Raw genomic sequence first — 24,056 nt, forward strand, 5'->3', positions numbered from 1 at the left:
CACAGGCCTTGGCCAACCCAGGCCCACGCCGCCGGTTTTCACTCGGGGTTTGCTCTGGGCACCACAGAAGGACGGGAGGCCCTGTTCATTCCATTTTATGGCTGCGTCACGAGTTTTTGCATCTCAGTCCCCTGTTGATGACATTGCTTCCCATCTTCGGTTTCCACAAGGCGTGTTGCGTGGCCACACGGGCCATCCTTCTGGGCCCTCCTGGGCCTGTGGGCCACAGGCCCGTTCTTAGGATCCCTCACTGATACCGGGTGATGGCATCTTTCTGACCAGTGTAATTTGGGTGACGTTGTGGGTCTGAAATCTTTACTTCCCCAAAGAAACACGATGAGGTGATTGTACAGGGCCTGTCCCTTCGCTCCTGGTGTCTTAGAGAATTTTCTTGGGTTCGTTAATTAAGGTGGCTTTTAGAGAGACCAGACCTCCTCACCAGGACGTGGGAAATGATGCCTGGTTACTAGCAACACCTCTGCCCCTTCCTGAGCCTCTGTATTTCCCTTTTTGGGCTCAAAGCCACCTCTCTGCTTGGGCTGCTGCTGGCCCGGTCGTTTGTGTTTGTTTCTGAATTGGCCCTGTGGTGCTGCAGTTCCCCATTGCAATTTGAAAGCCACCCCCCAGCACCTGAGCTTTCTAGAACCTGATCAGGGCTGGAGGGGGGGGCACCCCAGTCCCTGCAGCCTGGATAAATAATGCAGAACCGCCGCCTCCTGTGAGAACTTCCTCAGCCAGCTCTGATGCACAGGCCAAAGGCAACCGGTTCCTCCACATTTTCTTTGTGGTGGTTTGACTGTTTTAAGGGCCTCAAATATGTACACACACGGGATGCAGCCTTTGGGGCCGCGGCCTGGGGAGGGGGTGGGTGGGGTGCAGTGGCTTCTTGTAGGTAGCTGTGTCCTGCCTCCCCCTTCTTTGCAAATTTTGAAAAAGCTTGGCATTCTTGAATCAGGAAATTCCTGTTGAGATGTTGTCGTTTTTTCCAGAAGGCCTCAGCCCAGCTGAGGGGGAGAACCGGCTCGAGTTGTTGAGGGCTAAACAGTGAATTCCTTCTGTAAACCAGCCTCTTTTCCCTAGAGTGAAACAATTTCTGTCCTGCCGGGAGGTTTGGAAGTTCACCTTTTACATATGAATGTGCCCTTTAATCACTATTTCTGCATGGAAGAGAGAGGAGAGAGAGAGAGAGGGAGAGAGAGAGAGAGAGAGAGAGAGAAGGGGGGGGCGAGAAGGGGAGGGGAGAAGGGGGAGAGAGGGGAGATAGAGAAAGAGAGTGGGAGAGAGACCCGACCACTGGATAACTGGGAAGGTGGTGGTTTTATTTCTAGGAGAGGCACATCAGAACTACAGACAATTTGAAACAATAAACAATCGTTAACTAAAAACACCTTTGCAGACCACCCTTCTCTACAAATGAGAGTTGTGTTTATTCACCTCTGGAGAGACCAGTGGTTCTTCCGTGCACTGAAGCCGGGCAGCCTAGCAGAGCTGCCGTCTGTCCGGGTGATAAATTAGAGTCGAAAGCCCCGGACACAAAGGCTCCTCGCCCTGCCCCAGACTGCCTGATTGCAGAGCCGAGGGTGTCCTTGCCCCGCTGGGAGACCCAGTGCGGACAAGACCAGGGCTGGCCTGGTAAGTGGTGACTCTTAGCCTGTCCTCTTTGCTTCTTCCTCCTCCCCCGGGGAGAGGCTGCCGCCGAGGATCCGGAAGCAGGAATGTCTGCCGTGTGGGAGCCTCTGTTCTCGGTAAAAGAGAGGCTAGGCCCTCGGGGCAGCAGAGCTTGCTCCATGGCAGGTAAGCGCCCCCTTCCCGCGTTATGCCCTCCGCTGGCTGTGCCCGCCCGCTCCCCGGGATTCTTAGTCTGTTGACGTTTACCCAGGTGGAGAATGACCCTTTCTTTCCATGGCCTCCGTGTGTCCCAGCCCTGCGCTTCCTGATCTGGATGAGACGTTCCCGGGAGAGCCCCTCAGGAGGCCGGCTTAGGCCAGGCCCAGCCTTTCCGAAGGAGGCTGTGGCCTTGTCTCCAGCCCCGGTGTGAGTGAGCAGTCTGATTGAGCCTTGTTTGCCCCGTGTTCCTTGCGACTCGGCCGTTCTCCACCATCAGAAAAAATATGCCCCACACCCCCAACCTTTGCTTTGATTTCTCATTTCTGTTCTGGGCCTGGAGGAAGTTCAGGGCTTTTGTTTCATTCTGATGTAATTACTGGCCGGAGAGGGCCCTATGATTCCCGGGGAGGGAGCCCGCCTGGGTACCTGCTCTGTGTCTTTGGGAAATGCTTGGACATGATTAACTGTGCTCCGAGAGCGTGTGGTCCTGTTTGAAGCGGGCTATGGTGAAGGCCGGCCGTGCGCTGGGTGCGAGCCAGGGCGGGCCCGGGCCCGTGACCCTGCCTCCAGTGACCCCGTGACACCGGGACGTCCCACAGTCCTGGGCTCCACTTTGTAGCCTGGTCTTTCTATAACGTTGAACCCGCGGCATTAACTGAACAGAAACCAAGCTCTGTTTTCGGAGAGTGGGCAGGAGGGGCAGGAGGATGAGGAGCAGTACTTGTTGGTTTAAAAACAGCTGCCTTGTAGTGAGTGTCCACTCTTGCCCAGGTATCACACTGAGAGCTTGACAAGAACGAATGAAATTCAGTTCTTCAGTAACTCCACGAGGGACGGTGATGCCCGTCTTACGGAAGGAAGGACAGGCGCTGAGGTTCAGTCGGTTTCTCAGGGCCACACAAACTAGGCCACTGTGGCAGCCTGTCTGTGTCACCCGGCCCAGGCCTGTTGGAGTGGGTGTCCCCTGACTTCCATGTAGGGTGGCCAGCTCATCCTGGTGTGCCTGCGTCTGCCCGTCCCCAGCCAACCATCAGTTAGTCACCCTACGTCTGTGTCCCCACGATGCCTGTTGATCGAGTTTGTCTTTTCGTTCAGATCCCAGCAGGCTCTGCTGTCGACATCATTAAGGAAACTCAACACCCACACAAACACACCACAGGGCTGGTCCTTGTGGGGAGGCGCCCAGCCTGTCAGCTGGGGCCCTTGGCCTCTCCAGAGGACACAATTCCCTGTAAAGATGTGTCATTTCCTAGACTCAGGAGAATGGCGAGTGCTGTGACTCAGGCCCGGATGTGGGTGGGTGCCTGCGATGGCCTGCCCGGGCGGCCTGGAGAGAGGGGACAGGAGTGTCAGGGGAGGGGAGATGGCTCGGAGGCCCCCCATCCCGGCCTCTTGTGTGGCATAGGCCGGGTTCTGGTGCTGCCCTTGGAAGGGGGGGACCGAGTATGCTTCCTGGGGATGCTTCGGGAGACTGGTGTGCGTCAGCAGCGAGGGGCAGACGCGATCCGCACCTTCTCCCAGTTCCCAGAGCTCCTCGGTGAACTTCCTCCACCTCCCTCCTCCTCATACCATCTGCAGCGGAGAAGGAAAAAGGTGCAATGAGAGTGTGCTCTTAAAACACAGCCCCTGAGCCCTGGCCAGTTTGGCTCAGCGGTTAGAGCGTCGGCCTGCGGTCCGGAGAGACCCGGGTTCGGTTCCCGCTAAGGGCACCTACTTCGGTTGCAGTTTGTCCCCGGCCCTGGTTGGTCGTGTGGGTGGCAGCCACTCGATGTGTCCCTTCACGTCGATGTTTCTCACTCTCTCTCCCTTCCTCTCTCTCCCTCCCACTCTATCTGTACAAAAAATGGAAAAAATATTCTCTGGTGAGGATAAAAAAAAACAAAAAAAACAAAAAAAAAAAACCCCAAAAAACACAGCCCCTGAATTAGGCAGTTGTGTCCCTACAGAGCTGAGACAAGCCTCTCCCGGTGTGAGGCCGGCACGGCTCGGCGTCACGTGGCCTGGGTTCAGCTCCCAGCCCCACCACTTGTACCATCTCGGGCGACGCCTCAGAGGGAAGGGCACGGAGGCATTATGAACACTGCCTGGCACGTTGTATGTCATAAGAGAAAGACGTGGCTGTTCATACAGTGGCTCAGGAAAGCGAAGAGGCTGGGTTATTTGAAGTATGGCATCCCTTAAGTCAAGAGACATCTAGGAAGGGCTGAGCAGGATTATTTCTGGCGGGCCACAAGACACCAGTTTGGAAACCATCTAATTACACGCTCGGTGCCTCATTCCCACAGACCTTCCCATGTTTTCAAGATTTCAGTGAAATGTCACAAGGAGGGGAAAATTCTGCTGCTTCCTTCTCTATGCCAAGCTGTTTCCCTGAGTCATTGCTCCGTCCTTTCCCTTTAGGCGGCTTTCCTCCCTCGCCCACGTTAACTCCTTCAGACCCAGATTGTTTTCGGGAGGTGGGGGTGGGAAGCGGAGGGTTGCTGGGGGGCCAGCCCAGTGCGATCCCAGGGTCTTTGAGGTCAGGGGTGAGCCATTTCCCTAGCTGCAGAGACTGTTTGTCATCATTCCAAGTTTAGAGATGCAATGTGTGTAGCAATACATCCCTATCAGAATGAAATCGTTCAAGGAGGAGAAAGACTTGACTCAGCTTTCTTGAAAAGGTCCTGAAGGCGGTGTTGTTGCCATGACTACAGCGAGGTCCGCAGCACCCACCATCTTATCACCACCAGAGGCTGCCCCCCCCCCCCCCCCAGCGGGCAGGTTTTTATGTCAGAACGCTGACCCGCTGTCTCCGAAGGCCGCCATTGCCCAATCTTTCTCCCTAAGAGCGGTCACTGAAAGCTGTTGCCGGTGATAGATGTGCCTGTTGTTCGGAATCTATTACATGTCTACCCTTTGGAGGCGGCCGCCGAAGTCTCATTAACTCTGGAGGGAGTCGGTGTGTTTGCAGCCGGGAACAGAATTGAGGTCTTTATGTTTGGCCGAGACTGGAAGGTTGGGATCCTTGGAGGTGGGGGCGGCCCTGGGTCAGACCCCTCGTCTTGCCAAGCAGGTCCCTGGCTTCCCCTTTCGTTTTCTGATGGGCTGCTTAGCTGTAAATTGTTTGAGTGTATTTATTTCTAGTGATCCCCCCACCCCGTATTTCCCATGGAATTAAAGAATTTGAAAGTAAGATCCTCTAGCCTGTACTCTTATTTATATATTAAGTGATTTTAGAGAGAGAGTAAGGGAAAGGGAAGGGGGAGAGAGAGAGACAGACAGACAGATTTGTTGTTCCACGTATTTAGACATTCATCGTTTGTTCCCTGACTGGGGATTGAACCTGCAACCTTGGTGTATCAGGACGATGCCCTAACCGACTGACCTGCCTGGCGAGGGCCTAGCCTTGTCCTTTTTAATCTTTACTGCTGATGGCATCTTTGAGAAGGCGAAGTAGGCATGGCCTTCTTCCTAGGAAATTGCATCCATGTGCAGAGCTGTGACACATGGATCATGGGTCCCTGAAGCACATTCATGGGCTCCAGGTCAGAACTTCTGGTCTGGCTACTTTCTCTTCTCTCCTCCCATTTTACAGGTGTGGCCCTGGGGCCCTGAGAAGTAGAGAGTCACCTGGGGTTGTCTCCTGTTGAGTGTTTTTGTTCTCTAGCCTTGTCTCCTTGCCGGACTTCTATTTCCCCAGCTCTGAACCTGCTCTACAGGTAGCGGCAGGAGGAATTTTCTGGGCTTGAGAACTCAGAGCCCATCCTCCGAACACACACCCGGGAGCGTCTCTAACCAGTGTGAACCAGTGTGTATCTGAATCGTCTGCAGGGCTTGTGCAGCCCAGATGGCCGCGCCCTGTCCTAGACCAGGTGTGAGGCCGGAGAGTGTGCGTTTCTAGCAAATGCCCAGGTGAAGCTGCCATGGTCAGTGTGGGGACTTCACGTCGGGGGTCTCAGTCGCAGGGGGAGCTTACACTACCTAAGGAGGAGCTGGTGTCCTTCTGGCTAGAGATTGATTGCGTGGGTGCCGGGCTGCCCCGTGTTCAGCTCAGCAGTAGCATGCTCCTGGGAGTGTTTGGGGGCACATGGACCCTTTTTGCAGGCAGTGTTTGGGAGTACAGATGTCATGGAGTAGGAGGGTGCCGAGGTGGTCCTTGTGATGAGGAAAGCTGTTTCTTCCAAAATCCAGTAGTGAGTGTTCCACTGAGAAACATCAAAATACACTCCTTAACCACCCCCCATCATGACCTAATTTTCCCAGAGACACGTTTTTCCTCATGTACTTTTCTTCCTTCAAAATTACCCTCAGACAGAAAGAGACACACAAAATCAAAACCTTTGCTCAAGTGCGTTCAGTGTTTGCCGGGCCAGGATGCCATTTCTTCTGGGACACATCTAGGTTGTGTCCCCAAAACACCCTTCTTTAACACCTATGTTCTGACACCCGAGCAGAGACACTTGCTTTATTGGATGTGCGTAGGACAGATTCCAAATTTCTTCTTTCCATCAGCCTCAACTTTGTGCAGATGGTGGTGTTTTTTTCCACCCGAGGACATTTTTGCATTTATCTTCAGACAGAGCAGGAGGGAGAGAGGGGGGAAAGAGAGAGAGAGAGAGAGAAACATCGATGTGAGAGCGACATATCACCTGGTTGCCACCCACACAACTCTAGCCGTGGCCGGGGAGAAACTGCAACCGAGGTACATGCCCTTAGCGGGAACCGAACCCGGGCCTCTCTGGTCTGCAGGCCGATGCTCTAACCGCTGAGCCGAACAGGCCAGGGCCGTTTTTTATTCTGAATCAGGCCTTCGTCATCCGCCCATTCCTGGCTTTGGTCTGCACTTGCTGCTTTTGTTGTTTTTAATGTGAAATTGAACCTCCTACATATGTCATTATTTTATTTTGATAAGGTTGTCTAGGCACATGGTAAGTACAGTACACAAGGGTTACCCCGAGAAAAACAATTCCTTTCCCACACTCACGCAGCCTCCCGTCCCCTGAGGCACCCACCAGTCCCCATTTAGATCTCTATCGCATTTTCGTGTTCATCCAGGAATATTCTAGGCTTACGCAAGCAGGGAGACATATACATTACACCTTTTTTGGGGACATGCATGTTGATCTGTTAATGGTGCTAGACGTGTTGCTTTCTTTAACCCGATGCAGAAGCCTTGAGATCGTCAGACATCAGCCCACCTAGAGGTGCTTCATTCTCGATGCTGCACAACAGGCCTGTGTGGCTGGGGCGCGTTACTAGCGCAGTCCCTCTATTCCTGGGCATCGGAGTTGTTCTCCGTCTCCGGTGGAGCACCGAGCGCCGTGGCCGAGTCGTCCTCTGTGCGCTTGGCTTCCCTGCGACTGTGTCGATAGACTGTGTCTCTAGGAGGAGAGATTGTTGGGTCAAAGGCTTTGCGAGAAAGGGAGAGTTCTGATGGTGGAGTGGGGTGAGGAGCCCTGCGGGAAAGGGGACGTTGTCTCCGGGGAACGTGCCGGTCCCAGGCTGCACCTTTGGGGAGCAGTGTTCTCGCTAACTAGCGGCTGTGTGCCCTGGGCCCACTCCTTCGCTCTCCAGGCCTCCACTGTGAGGTCTGTGGGCTGATCCCCTGAACTCCGGGGTCTGTGCTCCCTCAAGGTGCTGGTGGTTAGCATTTAATTTCCTCCCAGGGCTGTGTCGGGTGGGGGGGGGCCTGAACAGGTGCAGGATTTTCCCGAAGCCTGCCTGGTGAGACCGGAGAGTTCCGTCGCGGGGCTGGATCCTGTCGCAGCAGTTCGTTGTCTGGCTTTGTGAGCCTGCCGCAAGGCGCTCCGCCTCCCAGCCCAGAGGAAGCCATCGGGAGGCCTTGCATGTGGCCACATCGGGCCCTGTTAATCTGCCCCTGGCGACTCCTGTCCAGACAGGGACGGTGGGGACACGCGGCGCAGCCTGCGTGCCGGGACTCGCTTGAGAGTTAAAGCTGGAGGAGGGACGTCGCCAGGCGGTCTTTTGGGATAACCATCTTTCCGGATTCCATGTCGCATTCCACCCCGTCACCTGCCCTCTCCGCTTAGCTCCTTCCTCTTCTGGCGCCTGTGGCTTTCATTTCTCAGCTGTAAGGTGCGCCAGGCCGTGCCTTTACATCATCCCGAGGCTAACAGGACAGCTGTCGGGCATGGAATGGATTCCCAGGCTTGCAGGTGAAGATTGGCTGTTGGTGGAACTGTGTCTATGGGTAGATGAGATTCTGGGGCAGTTGACATAGACAGGAGTGGATTGACAAAGGTGGGGTGCCATTTTGCAGGTGAGACTCAGGGAGAAGGTACTTTGTGTCGCTTGCTTCCTCTACAGGAGAGTTGCTAACATAGCTCCCACCGGTGGCTGAGCCGTGAGGACGTTCTGATGGGTGCGTTATAGATATATTTTTTGCCTGGTTACACGTCGTTTGCTTGATAACCATGAATAAATGATGTTGTCTTCCACAAAGAAATATGTTTGCCTTCGTTTTCTTAAATGTGTGGCCTTCCTGGTCTGTCGTGGTTTCCTGCTTTTGCCATCAGCAACGGATGTGGAAAAGAAATATTTCCTGGGGATAAGGACAATACTGGTGCCTATGTGGCAGCTGGTGGCAGCTGGGTGATAGCCTCGTCAGCAGACACAGTAGGGAAGGGTGGGGACTGTGGCAAAGTGGAGGGCACATTTCCACATAGAAATGGCTGGTATTCAGGTCTGTCTGTTGCCATAAGGCCCTGGAAGGCCCCTGATCTGTTGTTTGTTTGTTTTTAAGAGAAGCCAAAAAAAATCTAGGTTATTTTGAGAAGTCTCCCAATTTTTATATTTTGGTAGTGAGTTAATTTTTTTTTTAAATTCTCACCTGAAGATATTTTTTCCATTTATCTTCAGACTCTTCAGATAGAGTGGGAGGGGGGAGAGAGAGAGAAAGAGAGAGAGAAGGGGAAAGGGAGAGAAAGAGAAACATTGATGTGAAAGGGACACATCGAATGGCTGCCTCCTGCATAACCCCAACCAGGGCCGGGGACGAATCGCAACCGAAGTACGTGCCCTTGGCCGGAATCAAACCCGCGACTCATTGGTCCTTGGGCTGACGCTCTAACCATTGAGCAAAACCTGCTGGGGCATGAGTTAAATTTTTTTTTTTTTAAATCCTCACCCGAGGACATTTTCGTCGTTGTTGTTCAGATAGAGTGGGGCGGGGGGTGGGGGGGAGACATCGACCTGAGAGGGACACATCGAGTGGCTGCCTCCTGCACAACTCCGACCAGGGCCGGGGACGAATTGCAACCAAGGCACGTGCCCTTGACCCGAATCGAACCCGCAACTCATTGGTCCGCGGGCCAATGCTCTATCGCTGAGCCAAACCAGCCAGGGCATGAGTTCAGTGTTTTACAAAAATGTTATGTAGGCCAAAGAAAGACCGTCTGACCTCTGAGCAGGCTAACAGCGGAAAGGAAGGCGGGTGGGTGTCTTCGGGGAGACGGAACACTGAAACGAAAAGCGTGGTGTCCTCCACACGCCCTCCCTGGGGGCCTCGGCCTCCCTGACTGCTTTAAATTGTGTGCTCCTGTGTGTCTCTTTCAGATCCTGGCTCCACAGACAGAACAGCCCAGAAAAGAAAGTTCCCCAGCCCTCCGCATTCTTCCAATGGCCACTCGCCACAGGACACATCCACAAGCCCCATTAAAAAGAAAAAGAAACCCGGCTTACTGAACAGTAACAATAAGGAGCAGGTAAAGGGCCGCTGGGAAAGGTGTGCACCCGGCGGGGCGGAGACTGTAGTGGTGAGAGGCACTGCAGCCGCCTGGGTGGCTTTTTTAAAGAGCCAGTGTACTTGGCGTTTGGCAAGCTGCCTGACTCCCACTGGCGTTGGCACAGGACAGGAAAGGGCAGCTCAGAGTGGGCCGGTGTAGACATTTCTGGAGGGTTTGCAGATCTGTGTTGGGGACAGGGCAGTGATCCAGATGAGATGAAGAGATTGTGCTTTAGGGTTTGGGGTTTTTCCTGGGGTTTCTGTTTCACACTTTAGGACTGTTTCCCCCAGGTGGCCGGAGGGTATTTCCCTCCGGGGCCACACCAGCAGGATGGTTGTCACCTCTGCTTGGAGGTGTCTGTGTGGTGAGGCATGCTCTCTTCTGGTCTCAGTTTTCTCATCTGTATAATGGGTTTAGATCTGTGGTGAGAGATCGCTGCTCGCCCCACTATTGCTCATGGTGGACTTTGGTAATTAGTCACCATTCCTTACTGTGCACATGCTGCGGGCTGCAGACACCCCCTCCCTACGCAGCTGGGGCCAGTGAACATCCTTTCGCCATCTTGGATCATGCTAAAGAAACCTTCTAGCTTAAACATTCTCTGATGTGGGCTAGCTATATTTTCAATGAAAAAAAAAGAGAGAGAGAGATGCTTTAGTGGCCTGTGAGGCCAAATCTCCTGGCACCAGAGGAGACAGGATGAACCGAGGTTCTGGTACCACTTAAGCAAGGGTTCCTCGGATGTATGCGTGCATTTTGTGCGTTGCGGGGTGCCGAAGTGGGCTCTAGGGATCCGAGGTCGACTGAACTCAGGTTATTGCTTTCCTGGGAAGAGACCTGGCAGCGGTTAAACGCCCAGAACGGTGAGAGGATACATTTCCGCACACTAATCTATTTTCATCCTCAAATTATAGAGCGAAATGCCTGTTCTGCTTCTGCTCCGTGGCTGTGGGTGCGTTAACCTCTTGGTGCCTCGTGTCCCCATCTCCCGAAATGGGGACAATGACTCTCCTGCTACTGATTTCCTAAGGTTGTGGAGATGAATTGCGCCAAATGACATAGCTAATAATAATAAAATTAAGCCAGGCTCTACACTAAGTGGAATAATCACACCAGCTAGACGTGAAATAATCCAGCAACTGCTTTAGAAATGTCCTAGCCCTGTGCTGTTCAGGATGATAGTCACAACCACGTGCGGCCATTGACCACGCGCAGATGGCAAACGTGACCTAGGAACTGAATTGCTAATTGCATTGAAATGTAAGTGACTGCCTGTGGCTTGTAGCTACCGTGTGAAGATAGTTGGGCAGTTTGAAAACCAGATGTAATATAACAGTGTTGGTAATAGTAAACTAAAAGCAGTCTTACACCCCTGTGCACTTTCCTGTGTAAACCGTTAAACAATTTTTCTTTTACTGAGCTATAAGTGACATATGACATTATATTACAGACTTTTTCTCCCCTCCCCCCATTTTCACATCTCTGTTCGTGTTTATAACAACCCTGTGAGTAAGTAGGGGCTGGGATCGTCTCCATTTTACAGATGAAAACACAGAGGTTCAGAGAGGTTAAGTTGCTTCCTCGAGGCCTCAGAGCGAGGAAGAAGCTGCCTGCCACCCAGGATCTACCACAGCTGTTGGGATTAAAGACTAAGAAAGAAACATGAAGGCCACAGATAATCCCCAGATCTTGATTTAGCCAGTCATTAACTTCCTGGGCAAACACTTTCTCACCAGCTCCCCGTAAGCCACGAAGCAGATGTCTCCTTGCCCCGCCCCCGTGTCTCCACGCACGCGCGCACACCGTGAGTCCCTGCCTGTCCTTTAAGCATCAGCTCACACCCCTCTTTCTGGAAGCTGATCAACACAGACAGTTCATGCATTATTCTCTCCCTTCCCTGTCCATGTGCTGATACCATTTCGAGAACACTTCCACCTCATGCCCACACCGATGTGTTTGCCAGTCTGTGTCCCCTTCTGGACTTGTAGCCCCAGAAAAGGGTCTGACGGCTGCTGTCCGCCCAGTTTGACCCAGGCTGGGAGCTCATGAATGTAGAACGCGCTCGGGAGGTGGGAAATAGCAGAGCATGGGTGACTAGACACAGGACGCGATTACGCTCCTGAGCAATGCGTCATCTTCAGTCCTGGTAGGAGAGCTGACAGGACCGTGGCTCTGGAGGGAAGTGAGGCAGACCTGGAGATGGGCTCATTCTAGCCCCACTGAGTCTGGGAGCTGGCGGTGTGACCTGGGCCGTGTTTCCTGTCTCTGAGCTTCAGTTACATTGTAAAACAAGGGTTTGGACCAGGGACCTTACAAGGTTGATGGTAGGTTTTTCAGATCTCCGACTCCCCGGGGCTGAACAGCCAAGTAACAGCAACGGAGAAGTAGCTAGCTGTAGAGAGGAGAAATGGCTGACCCCCAGACTAATTCATTGTGGCATATGAAGTTTGCGTAGTAGGGACAACCTGTCTCGTGCACCGTCTGCTGTCCTAATCTTTTAAAAAAAAATTCTTCTGGACACTCTCCTTTCCTGTTCCCTCTCTTGGCCTCTTTCTTTCTTTTAGAATTATGGAATTAAAACCAAATCGTAGGTCGCAAATGCTGTGTTTGGCCAACGTAATATAATTCCTCTTAGTCACCACCCACAAGTGAAGATTATGAGGTGTCAGATAATTTATTTTTCTGGGTTCTTCCCCCTCCCCCCCATAAATTCTTTTTTTTTTCTTTTTTGATTTCAGAGAGAGAGGAAGTGAGAGGGAGAGAGAGAGATAGAAACATCGATGAGAGAGGACACTGATTGGCCACCTCCTGCATGTCCCCCACTGGGGATTTGGCCCACAACCTGAGGATGTTCCCTGACCGGGAATCGAACTAGTGACCTCTTGGTGCTTGGGTCAGTGCTCAACCACTGAGCCACACTGGCTGGGTGTATTTCTGGGTTCTTACAAAAACAGAGAACTCCAGCAACAGTTGGAGCTGGGCAGATCCTGCCCCTTTAGACAAAGGGCCTCTGTGCTCTGGTCTTTCGCACTACCCACCCCTCCCTATAGTGGGACACCCGCCTGCTCTGCTCATTCCTTCTGCTTCTGGGACTCTTAGGTGTTTGAGTTCTTTTCATTTTTGGCATATGTCAGGGTTCTCCACCTCCTTACATTTTCTCTTCACTCCAATTTCTCTTCTGTATTCTGGTGTTCTAAAAAGAAAGCCATTCTGGCCTTACAAAAACAAATAACACGTATTTTTTCCATTTTTTGGTAGCAACCTTTTATTTCCAAGTGGAGATACATGGGTTGAGTTTTCAGATTGGGTGCCTGTTTCACCCATTTTTCATGTATTGGGGATTCAATACTTTTAGGGGAGTTTCAGGAAGAGTTTTAAAACATACTTTATTTTTAGGGGAGAAGGATTCTAAGGCTTATAATCAATTTGTAATGCCTTTTGGTCCAGTGGTTTCACCCCTTAGGAAGGGTTTGTCAACATGTAGGTGTTTTTCCTTGGGACTGCTGGAGGGAGCATCCTAAAGTCTGGAGGGTGCTCCTGGCATTTGATGGAGAAGGACCAGGTTGCCAAACGTCCTGCAGTAGATGGGACAAGAAATATCTCGTCCCCAAATCATATAGGGGTCTTGATTGCAAAATGCCACTCTTATCTTTAGTTCTTGGACCATTTGGAAAATCTTCCTCCCTCCCTCCCTCCCTCCCTCCCTCCCCCCTCCCCCTTCCCCTCCCTCCCTCCCCCTTTCCTTTCCTTTCCTTCCTCCCTCCCCCCTCCCCCTCCCCCTCCCTCCCTCCCCCTTTCCTCCCTCCCTCCCTCCCTCCCTCCCTCCCTTCCTTCCTTCCTTCCTTCCTTCCTTCCTTCCTTCCTTCCTTCCTTCCCTCCCCTCCCTCCCCTCCCTCCCCTCAACAAAGGATTGAGAAATAATTGCTAACAGAGTTATACAAAATGGCCTTAGGTATACTTTGTTCAAATGTGGCAAAGAAATCCTGGGTCCCCTCTCTGCCTCTGAGTACATGGTGTATACGTATCATAAATGGGTGGGCTAGGACTTACTTTGTAGGGTCCCTGCATTGTCGTAAAAGCTAGGACGGTTCACAGAAGTCTCTTGTTGGGCAGGGCAGTGTACTAGCGGCTGAGCCCGTTTGGGGGACGGCAGGATTGCAGTGTCGTCCTGAGATCAGCAGCACCGTGGGGTGTGCCAGCTCCGCCGCCGTGGCCACTGGAGCTGAGTGGAAGTGCTCCTGGGGTGGGCATGAGCTCTGCCCCCCCCCCCCCCCGCTGTCTCCCAGTGTCCAGGCAGCGTGCCAGGGCCATCCCTCACATTCCAGGGTCAGGCACTTCATCTTATTTTTGCAAGACCCATGCTTTTAGCCATTGCAGGAGAACAGAAGCTGGAGAGAGGACTACTTCTATTTTACCTATGTAGGCCCTGTAGGAATTTGAAGCTGTGGACCCCCTCTCCCTGTAACCTGTGCTTACACAACAGCCAGAGGACCCAGTCTCTGGCTTAGGCAGGCCAGGTGCTGCAACTATACTTATTACAACTAGAGGCGCAAACTGTGGTTATTACAATATTCTGAGGCTGTTTTTGTAAATAAAGTTTTATTGGTCCACAGCCACATCCATTCATTTACATATTGTAAAATGCTTGTCTGCTCCTGCTGTAGACTAAGGTATGCCAGAAGAGAACGAGCAAGCCTATTGTGAAGCCGACCTGTGGGAGAAGCAGGGAATTAAGAACATTTGCTCTTGCAGAGGTGGCAATTACCCTGTAATAACACAGGTTGCGACCTGTTTGCTTAACCAGCAGGCTGGTAACACACCTTCTACTTTTGGGGGTGAACCTGCACCGATTTGCTTTCCCTGTTTTAAGTGCTCCATGTGGGTTATCAGATGATTCTGATGGAGCAGGAAACATTTACAAGCAGCAGATAAGGCAGGTATCTGATTGACAGGGAGATTACCAGGGAGTAGGTCTCAGCAACGACTTCCCGGCTCCAGGAAAGGACAAAATCTCCTGAAAAGAGAGCGGAGCAGCCTGGTGCTCAATTCCTCAGGACCCCCTCCCCCCCCCAGGTGTGTGTGGGGGGACAAGGACATGGGGAAACAGCTTCGGAAGTGGCAGTCCCCTGGCTTCTATGAGGTAGAAAGGACTTGCGCATTAGGGAGATTAGCTGTCATATTTGAATTTCCCAGGTTTGTTTCGATCTTAATGACTCTTCCTGTCCTATTATTAATGTACTGAAAGGAAGTTGGAACTGAGTTACGGCTTAGAGCCGTCTTGCAAAAGCCACAAAAGCATCCTCGAGGACCCTACTCAGGTTAGAGATAGTCTTCTTGGGTGATATGTACAGTTTATTTATTATTATTATTTTTTTTGTAAATCCTCACCTGAGGACATTTTCCCATTTATCTCCAGACAGAGTGGGGGTGGTGGTGGTGAGAGAGAGATAGAGAAAGAAAGATCCATGTGAGAGACCCACATAGATTGGTTCTTTCCTTTAAAAATATTTTTTTATTGATTTTTTTGGTTTTTTTAGAGATAGAGGAAGGGCGAACAAGAGAGAGAAACATCGATCCCTACTGGGGATTGAGCCTGCAGCCTGGGCATGTGCCCTGATGGAGAATTGAACCGGGATCTCTCAGTCCATGGGATGATGCTCAATCCACTGAGCCACACTGGCAGGCTAAATGCTCCATCTTTTTTTTAAATCCTAACCTGAGGGTGTTTTTTTTTTTTTTAATCTATTTTCAGACAGAGTGGGAGGGAGGGAGAGAGAGACAGACATAGATGTGGGAGAGACACATCGACTGGTTGCCTCCCGTATGACTCCATCTGGGGCTGGGTATGAACCTCAACTGAGGTATGTGTCCTTGTCTGGAATTCAACCCGGGATCCTTGGTCCAAGGGCCAGTGCTCTAACCACTGAACAAAACTGGCTGGGGCTCATTTTATTTTTTGAGTGAACAGTAGCTACATAAGATTTATTAAACCAGTAATGAAAATATGTTACTGGTTTGTCAATAGACAAACAGACAAAAAGAAGTTCAGATGCTAACTCAAATTTAGGGAGCCAGTTTGTTTATTTAATTTTTTTCTTTATTAGAGAGAGAGAGAAACATCCATGAGAGAGAACATCACTTGGCCGCCTCCAGCATGCCCCCCACTGGAGATTGGGCCCATAACCTGGGCATGTGCCCTGACCAGGAATTGAACCGGTGACCTCTTGGTGCATGGTCGAAACTCAACCAGTGAGCCACACCAGCCGGGCTAGGGAGCCATTTTAATCCAAGCAGTTAAAGATAGATTGTTTTGCCTTGTTGGGCCTTTTAACTTTTTCCCATTTCTCTAAAATTTTTAAAATTGATCACAGCGATTAATAATTTTTCCTGTGTGTCTGTCCCCGTGTGGACCATCGTAGAGTCAGGTTTTAAAGCACTAGCTTACCTCTGTCCCCAGGTTAGGTGCCACTTTCTTAAAGTAATAAACCTCCACTTTTCTTGATGCCTCCCACCCCCAACAGCAGTCACCCTTGAAAGTCTTAGTTGTTTTCTTAGTAGAAAGGAGTGTAGGAGCCTTAGAAAGATTGGTTAACGAGAATCTGCTAGTCATCTGTGGGGCTCCTGATCGAGGAGTGGAGAAAGAGTAGGCATTTTGAGATCGTTAAAACCTCACAATAAAAACCAGCAAGCAACAAGTTGCAGGTGTCTAAAACCTTGGCCACTCTTGCCCAGTATCCCGGGCGTCCTAGCTGTTAACATATGAAAAAAACAAAAGTGATGTAAAAATATTAGACACGAACAGACAAAACTGATATTATTCGGGGATAAGATTTTTAATCAATAAACTATTAGAACTGTTTATACATGAGGACAATTAATAAAAAAGCTAACAGCATTTCTATGGATCTAACAATCACTATTTAGAAAACGTAATAGAAAAAGATGCCATTCACAGTATCAACAATATGCAGTCTCTAACCAGTATATGAGCTCTTTTTGGAGGAAACTAATGTTTTACTGAAAGACAGGAAAAAAGCTTGTTATACAAGAAGGTTTATTCAAAAGTAGGTTCAGTAGTACTATGGTTTGACTAAGCTATTGTCCATGGAATCAAGGCTCAAAGTGGGGTGAGGAGCCTTCTTAAGGTCACACAACCAGTTTACCCCAGGTCATTCTGTTGTTTACCACTAGACTTTCTCATCCTTCCTAAACGGGATTTCTTAGTGGTTTCCGATTTGAGATTTCCTGATAAGTTTCATCACAGTGATACCATGTCTTTGGAGTGTGGATTTGCTGGATCTGCAATATATCATTAGGGAAATGTTTCTGGTCATATTTTGGGAGCAGAAGGAGTCTTGCTCCTGTGAATTGGCTGCCCATCTCATCTTTCTGCCACTGTTGGTTCTAAGTAGGTAATATAGCTTCTGATAGGTGCAGACCTACCATGTGTAAGAATCATGGCTTTTTGGAAGCCTCTAGTTGGCTCATAGCACTTTACGCATTCAGGGTAGACTTAAAAAAGAAAAAAAGAAATGGGTGATCATTTTTTGATGACTCAAATCCAGTTGATCTAGTCCCCAAAAGCCTGCTGTTGAAAGAATCCCAGGGCAAATTGACATTATTTTGCTGACTTTATACATTTATACTTCCATATATTGGACTGGAAACTGTATCAACAATGTTAGTAATGGTAGCACTGTGTTACACGCATACATTGTATCATCCCATTTAATCCCAACCACAATACGGTGGAGTTAGCTGTTACCATGCCCATTTTACAGATGAGAAAATTGAAGCTGAGAGATTGAGACTTGCCCAGGGTCATGTAGCTGGTAGAGCTAAAATTTGAACTTAGGTGGGGTGGGGAGCAGGGAGGAGAGGGTGTCAATGGGGGAGAAAAGGGACATCTGTAATTCTTTCAACAATAAAGATAAATTAAAGAAAGAAATGGAACTCGAGTATGCCTGGATTGTAGCCATTATGCTATCCTGCTATAGGGCTAACTGTTAACTTTGAGACACTAGCTTTTTCAGTCTATATCCTCTTAAAATAGAAGAAAGAAAAAAAAAATCTAACATTAATGACCTGTAAGCCCTGTATTTAGTAGAGTACCCCCAAGATGGCTTTTGAATGAACACATGAAATGCTGTAATTGTCTTTTGTTGTTATTGATGTATTTGTACAAATTCCTTTTGAGAATGCACATTTGTTTTGAAACCAAACCTGTCTTTCTTGCCTACATTTCAGTCAGAACTAAGACATGGTCCGTTTTACTATATGAAGCAGCCACTCACCACAGACCCTGTTGATGTTGTACCGCAGGACGGACGAAATGACTTCTATTGCTGGGTTTGTCACCGGGAAGGCCAAGTCCTTTGCTGTGAGCTCTGTCCCCGGGTTTATCACGCTAAGTGTCTGAGACTGACATCGGAACCAGAGGGGGACTGGTTTTGTCCTGAATGTGAGGTTAGTTCCTGATGAATGAATGCATTAACTGCCTCGTGTCTTCTCCTTTCTCTCTCCCTTTTATTTTTAACTCTTCAAATCATCCAGACACAGCGAAAAGGGAGACTTCTTACCTTCCACCTGCTCTTTCCTGGTTGTCTCCTTTTGGGACCAGCATTGTCAGTGTGCCCTCTTGGAAGGACCTTTGCACTGAGTAGTATTTGTGATTCTTCATGGGTCTTTGCATTGCTTTGAGATCTGTAACCTTTTCTCCTTCTTTGGCAATTGAACATTTCAGAAGTTAACTTAAGAGTCTTTCCATATCTTGAAAAGATCTCATGCTCTCTTCTCCCTTCTTGGACGTTGTCTCCTGCTCCATCAGCGACTCATCCGCAGGAGCCCTGCTAGGAAGACCGGTCTTGGTTGTGTGTTCCGGTGGTTGCCATCTGTTGCTTTCATTAGGGCAACAACTACTTCTCTTGTGTGCTAGGGAATCGGCAGTAAACAAAAAGAGGCATGAATCACATTCTTTTTGAGAGGAAGGGGCAAAAAACCCCCAGACAATTATACATACAATTATATATAGTGTGTAGAAGAAGAGTGTTCTGGAGAAAATGAATTGAAGGTGAGGGGTAGGGAGCGAGCAGGGCGCAGGGTGTTCCCACTTTCAGTGACGAGATCCAGGGAGTCTTAGTAAGGTTTGAGAAAGATGTGAAGAAGGGGCGGGCAGAAGCACAGTGAGGGAAGGAAATGTCATATTTCATATGTAGCAGAGTCTGAAGACTCTTCGTTAAAACAGTTATTACGGTTCCCACTATTCTGAGGTGTCTTCTATTCATGGCACCTTCCAACCAGGATGCTTTTTCGAAATGCTGAAAATGAGAATGTCATCCGCAGAATCATTTACTATGGAATGTCACGTGGAGTCACAGGTACACTGGAATTAGGTCTCAAAGCTTTCTGTGTGTGAGGTGGAGAGTTCTCCCAGATGTCATTAGTGGGAAAAAGCAAGCTCTCTGTAGGACAGTGTTTGTGGTTCTGCTTTCGCATAGGAAAAGGAGAAAAATAAGAAATGTAACGAAAGCATTTAGACATCTAGCCAGTAGGATGATGATGTTTTAATGGTGTTCTGCTCCTGAAATTGCATAAGATGGCCCCTGGTTCTCTTGGGGTGACTCTAGACCAGGAGTGGGGAACCTTTTTTTCTGCCAACGGCCATTTGGATATTTATCACATCATTCGCGGGCCCTATAAAATTGTCAACTTAAAAATTAACCCGCCCTATTAGGTCAAACATTTGATTAACTCACCCCTGACGTGATGGGTAGAGCTGCCTCTCTTTGGTGAGGCATGTGATGTGAGCCGGTACTGCCTTCGCGGGCCTTGGGGCGCAGCACGTTCTCCACTCCTGCTCCAGACAGATGTGCAGGACGCGACTTTCTCAGCCACGCCCTCTTGTCCATCACCTTAGTATCCTACCTCTAGTGCGGGAACTGGAGCCTTTATCTCTTTCCTTTGGTCTTGACCAACCCTTCTGTTTCTTAAAATTAGTGTTTAATAATTTTGCACAAAAGATAGCGGCTCAGAGAGGATGCTTTTGCTGCAAATACTAGATCTTGATGGAAGGGGCTGAAACAATAGGGTGTTATTAGCATGTGTTGGAAAAACACAGAGGCAGGGCCGGCCAGAGCTTGCGCAGAGCCAGACCCTTTCCGTCCCGTAGTTGAGGCCATGTGTCCCTGCGTGGCCCTAGGAGGCCACTGGGGATTTTAGCACAGTGGCTAGACAAAAATCCCCTAAGAGGAGTGTCTCTCTCTACATCCCTTTTTATCTAGCAGGAGGACTCTTTGCATCAGCCTCCCGCGGACTTGCCCTTGGGCTCACTGGTCAGGATGAGGTCACTAGTCCTCATGCAGAAAGGCTTGAAAAATGCATGTCTGGCACTTTCCGTCTGTGTTGTGGGAGCCAGGCACCGCCAGGCATGGGGGTGTGGGGGCAGAGGAGGTGAAATGACAGTTGAGCATGCAACCCAAGTGTTCGCTATGGATAAGTTACCTGGAAACGAGCAGGAATCCAAACAAACAGGTGTGCTGTGTCTAAGATTTCAAGCCCCAGTGTTCTTCCGGGGTGACCTGGTAGGGCAGTCAGCTGAGAAGACCAGCTCTTTCGGGCTCGGGGCCAAGGAATCTTGGGGACTTGCATCATGTACTGTTTTTGGCCTCAGAGTCGCTCTTGTGTTGCCTTTTCCTCGACAACCAGATACATCTGAAAGTTCCTTTTGGAGGATCCAGAGATAGGAAGGAGGGACATGAAATCCGAATTCATCGGAGAAAACTCTTCTCAGCTCTCTCAACACACACGCTTCCAGAGTGTTCCCTGACATGGTCAGACTTCACTCTTGTTGTTGTCGTCGCTACAGGAGCATTCTGGAGCTCTGACGCGCAGCACCAGGTTCACAGAGCAGAATCCGGGCTCAGACATGTCCCCGGTCTCTTCTCGGATGGGAGTTTCCCTTACAAAGTGACATTTTTTTTTGCCCCTGGAGGTAGACAGTCAGGCTGTGCTTCTTGTTTGCCAGAATGTCCCAAGCAGGTTCACATCAGTGGTGATAGAGAATGAAGTCCTGTTTATTATTTGTTCACCACCACCCCCTGGATTCTTTCCACCGTGGAGACTGTCCTTTCCCATCAGTGATGCCATTGAGTGAATGCTTGTCTGTGTCCTGACGGCTAGCCCAGAACCTTAAGATCCGGAAAGCATCCGCGGCCTTTCCGCTCATCCCACTCTTGAAACTCAAGATCGTAATAATGACGACTTTCAGGCCGCTGCCTAGCGGCGTCTTCCTCAGGTTCTGTCGTCTTCCTGAGCCCAAAACACTTCTAATAAGGTAATCAGTGGTTCGGTGCGTTTCCGGTTTTTATCCACTGATCCAGTAAATGGGCAAGTAGATTGGAGTCCTTGTCAAGCGAACCAGCTAGTCTCATTTGGAGATTATGAGTATTTTTTTATGTGTGCATTTACTGGAACATTAGGAGGAAAGGTAAATCAGTCTCTGGGTAGTGACTTTTTTCCTAACTGGACGCCCGTGTGACTTTGACTTGTAGAAGATCACAGTCGCAGAATGCATCGAGACCCAGAGCAAAGCCATGACGATGCTCACCATCGAACAGCTGTCCTACCTGCTCAAGTTTGCCATTCAAAAAATGAAACAGCCAGGGGTAAGAAGAAAGTTCCTCTCCATATACGTGTAAATGGACGCAGCGATTTTGTCCTGTTAACCTCTTATTCCACATAGCTGTAGCTTTTCAAACACCTGTGCATGCTCTTTGGGCCTTCTTTGTGCCTAAATTCAAACGTCTGTAAATGACAGACAGTGTGACAGCAACTGGTTCTGCACAATGAGCACTCTGTGTCCTCAAGGACTTTAGTCGGGAAGTGACATGTAGTAGAGAGGGTTGGTGGGGATTTCAAATTCTGATGGGTTATGTAGTGACACTTCCCTCGTACCCCATCAAGGAAGGATAAGGTGACTCCTTCCCTCATGAGTTAGCAAAATTCCATTGCAATGAGAGAGCTGAGCACAGCCCAGTTTATCAATAATCAAGGTCTGATGATGGAACCGTCAAATCAAACAACCAGTCAGATTTCCCGTGAAGGGGTGAGACTTTGGTTAGTTCCTTCGATGTTGAAACGGGATTTGCTGTACAGCCTCTTCCCCTTAAGGAAAATCTTTATTTCATTTCATTTTATTTATTAATTTGAGAGAGAGAGAGAGAGAGAGAGAGAGAGAGAGAGAGAGAGAGATCAGTTTGTTGTTCCACTTATTAATGCATTCATTTGTTGATTCTTGTATGATCTGTGACGGGGGATCGAACCTGCAACCATGGTGTGTTGGGATGATGCTCCTTTCTGGCAGGGAAACTCTGTATGTGAAAGCAGAGCTGCCACACCCAGCTGCCAAATTGTGCACTTCTCGTGGTTTCCCTCCTGAGTGCCAGTCGGACCATGGCCATGGTGGCTTTAGCTCTTTTGTGACCATTTTCAGGAAAATGGCAGTAAAATACCTTGCTTCTAAAAGTAATCAATATGTAATATCAGTATAATCAATATATTAGGACAGCTTTTCCTACAGATACTTGAGGATGGAGTTGTCTTTTTCTGATTTGCACAAAGGCACCATCTGGACCAGTCATGACTCTGCGACTCTTCAGAGTCTGTTTTCTTTTTTTGTTTGTTTGTTTTTTGTTTCATGATATTTTTAGAGAGAAGGGGGGGAGAGAGAGAGAGAGAGAGAGAGAGAGAGAGAGACATTGATGTGAGAGAGCAACTTTGATTGGCTGCCTCCTGCACGCCCCCTACTGGGGGTCAAGCCTGAAACCCCGGCATGTGCCCTGACTGGCAACCAACTGGGACCTCTCAGTCCATGGGTCGACGCTCAGTCCATGGAGCCACATCAGCCAGGCCAGAGATTGCTTTCTAAGTCAAACGAATACATAGAAATGTAGACTCTCAGGGTCTTGAGTAGCCACTGTAGTTTAATTTCTTTAAAAAAGTAAGCTTTAGGTCCTGGCCGGTTTGGCTAAGCCGATAGAGCGTTGGCCTGTGGACCAAAGAGTCGAGGGTTCAGTTCTGGTCAAGGGCACATACCTTGTTGCGGTTTGGTCCCTGGCCCTGGTCAGGGTTGTGAGGGAGGCAGCCAGTCAGTGTGTCTGTCTCACATCAATGTTTCTCTCTCTCTCTCTCTCTCTCTCTCTCTCTGAAGATAAATGGAAAAATATCCTCAGGCAAGGATTAAAAATACAAACCAAAAAACTAAGTTTAAGCTTTGAGATTATACAGTGAAATTTGATATCATGATTGAAAGAGATTTGGAGCATACCAGCTGGACACTGCTAAATTGGGGACCTATTTGTCTCTACAATAAAATGTCCGTGAATGGAAGCAAAATTGTACAGCCTGAGTTTGGTTAAAAAGGCAAACATTTTGCCCGGCCGGTGTGGCTCAGTGGTTGAGCGCTGACCCATGCACCAGGAGGTCACCAGTTCAGTGCCTGGTCGGGGCACATGCCCAGGGTGTGGGCCAAATCCACAGTATGGGGCATGCGGGAGGCAGCCAGTCGATGTTTTCTCTCATCGAAGTGTCTATATTTCTCTCCCTCTCCCTTTCTCTCTCTCAAATCAATAAATAAACAAAAACAACGAAACATTTTTTAAACTATGGAGTTTCATATGTTGAGTGATAAGGAATCACTTCCTGCTTTTTTTTCCCCCTTCAATCCTCACCCGAGGATATTCTTACATTTATCCTCAGATAGAATTTGAGGGAGGGAGGGAGAGAGAGAGATATTGATGTGAGAGAAACACATCACCTGGTTGCCTCCTGCACAACCCCAACCAGGGCTGGGGACCAAACCGCAACCGAGGTACATGCCCCTGACCGGAATCGAACCCATGACTCTGGGCCGCAGGCAGACGCTCTAACTGCTGAGCCAAACTGGCCAAGGCACTTCCTGCTTTTCATAGGCTGAATTATATCTGCCGAGGACTGTTTACAAAAAGAATAGAGTCATGTAGACCCGTCAACACTGTAGTTATAAACCACAAAGAAGAATCGGAGAGGGGGTTCATTTCTCACGTAAACTGTTGGATGTAAAATCAATCAGCACAGAAAGTTGCTGATTTTGTGGTAGCATCTTTTAAACATGCAGTGACCACTCATCCATTCCGCATAAAAGGGCTCTGCTGACTGGAAGTGGTAATCCCTTCAGACGCCTTGCTTGAGTGTATTTTGGTGTTTAATTAAATCTTTTAGACTTTTTTATTGATAAGTAAATACCACCCATCAACAAACCGGGCTTACATTTTCAGCTGGCTCAAGTAGGGCTTAAGAAAAGGGATCAAGATGAAAAACTTTTACACAGTTCCTGTGTTGAAGGTAATTTGGCTTCTCAAGGGAAGAGCAAAGTCTCACTGTTTAAATCCCCTCCCCCCCCCCATGTGTAGAATATGTGTTGGCACTTAGGGAAACTTTGTTTGGTGAGTCATCTCCAGGCGTAGCCAG

General features: G+C 49.3%; 1 protein-coding gene across 34 annotated transcripts in view; it reads left to right on the top strand.

Annotated features, from left to right (window-relative positions):
- The window catches only part of ZMYND8 (zinc finger MYND-type containing 8), a 110,834-nt gene that overhangs the window by 25,760 nt on the left and 61,018 nt on the right, over positions 1–24,056 (top strand). For 22 of the 34 annotated variants that reach the window (XM_036244135.1, XM_036244141.1, XM_036244145.1 and 19 more), the window contains 3 exons: positions 9,382–9,530; positions 17,799–18,017; positions 21,101–21,214. In XM_036244135.1, the coding sequence (XP_036100028.1) occupies positions 9,382–9,530; positions 17,799–18,017; positions 21,101–21,214 (482 nt within the window). Of the gene's footprint in view, positions 1–1,770; positions 1,795–9,381; positions 9,531–10,465; positions 10,582–17,798; positions 18,018–21,100; positions 21,215–24,056 lie in introns of those variants that run through there. The other 12 variants (XM_036244157.1, XM_036244159.1, XM_036244160.1 and 9 more) reach the window with 5 other exon arrangements.

This window comes from Molossus molossus, unplaced genomic scaffold (genome assembly GCF_014108415.1).
Source record: "Molossus molossus isolate mMolMol1 unplaced genomic scaffold, mMolMol1.p scaffold_m16_p_6, whole genome shotgun sequence".
Classification (NCBI taxonomy): domain Eukaryota; kingdom Metazoa; phylum Chordata; class Mammalia; order Chiroptera; family Molossidae; genus Molossus; species Molossus molossus.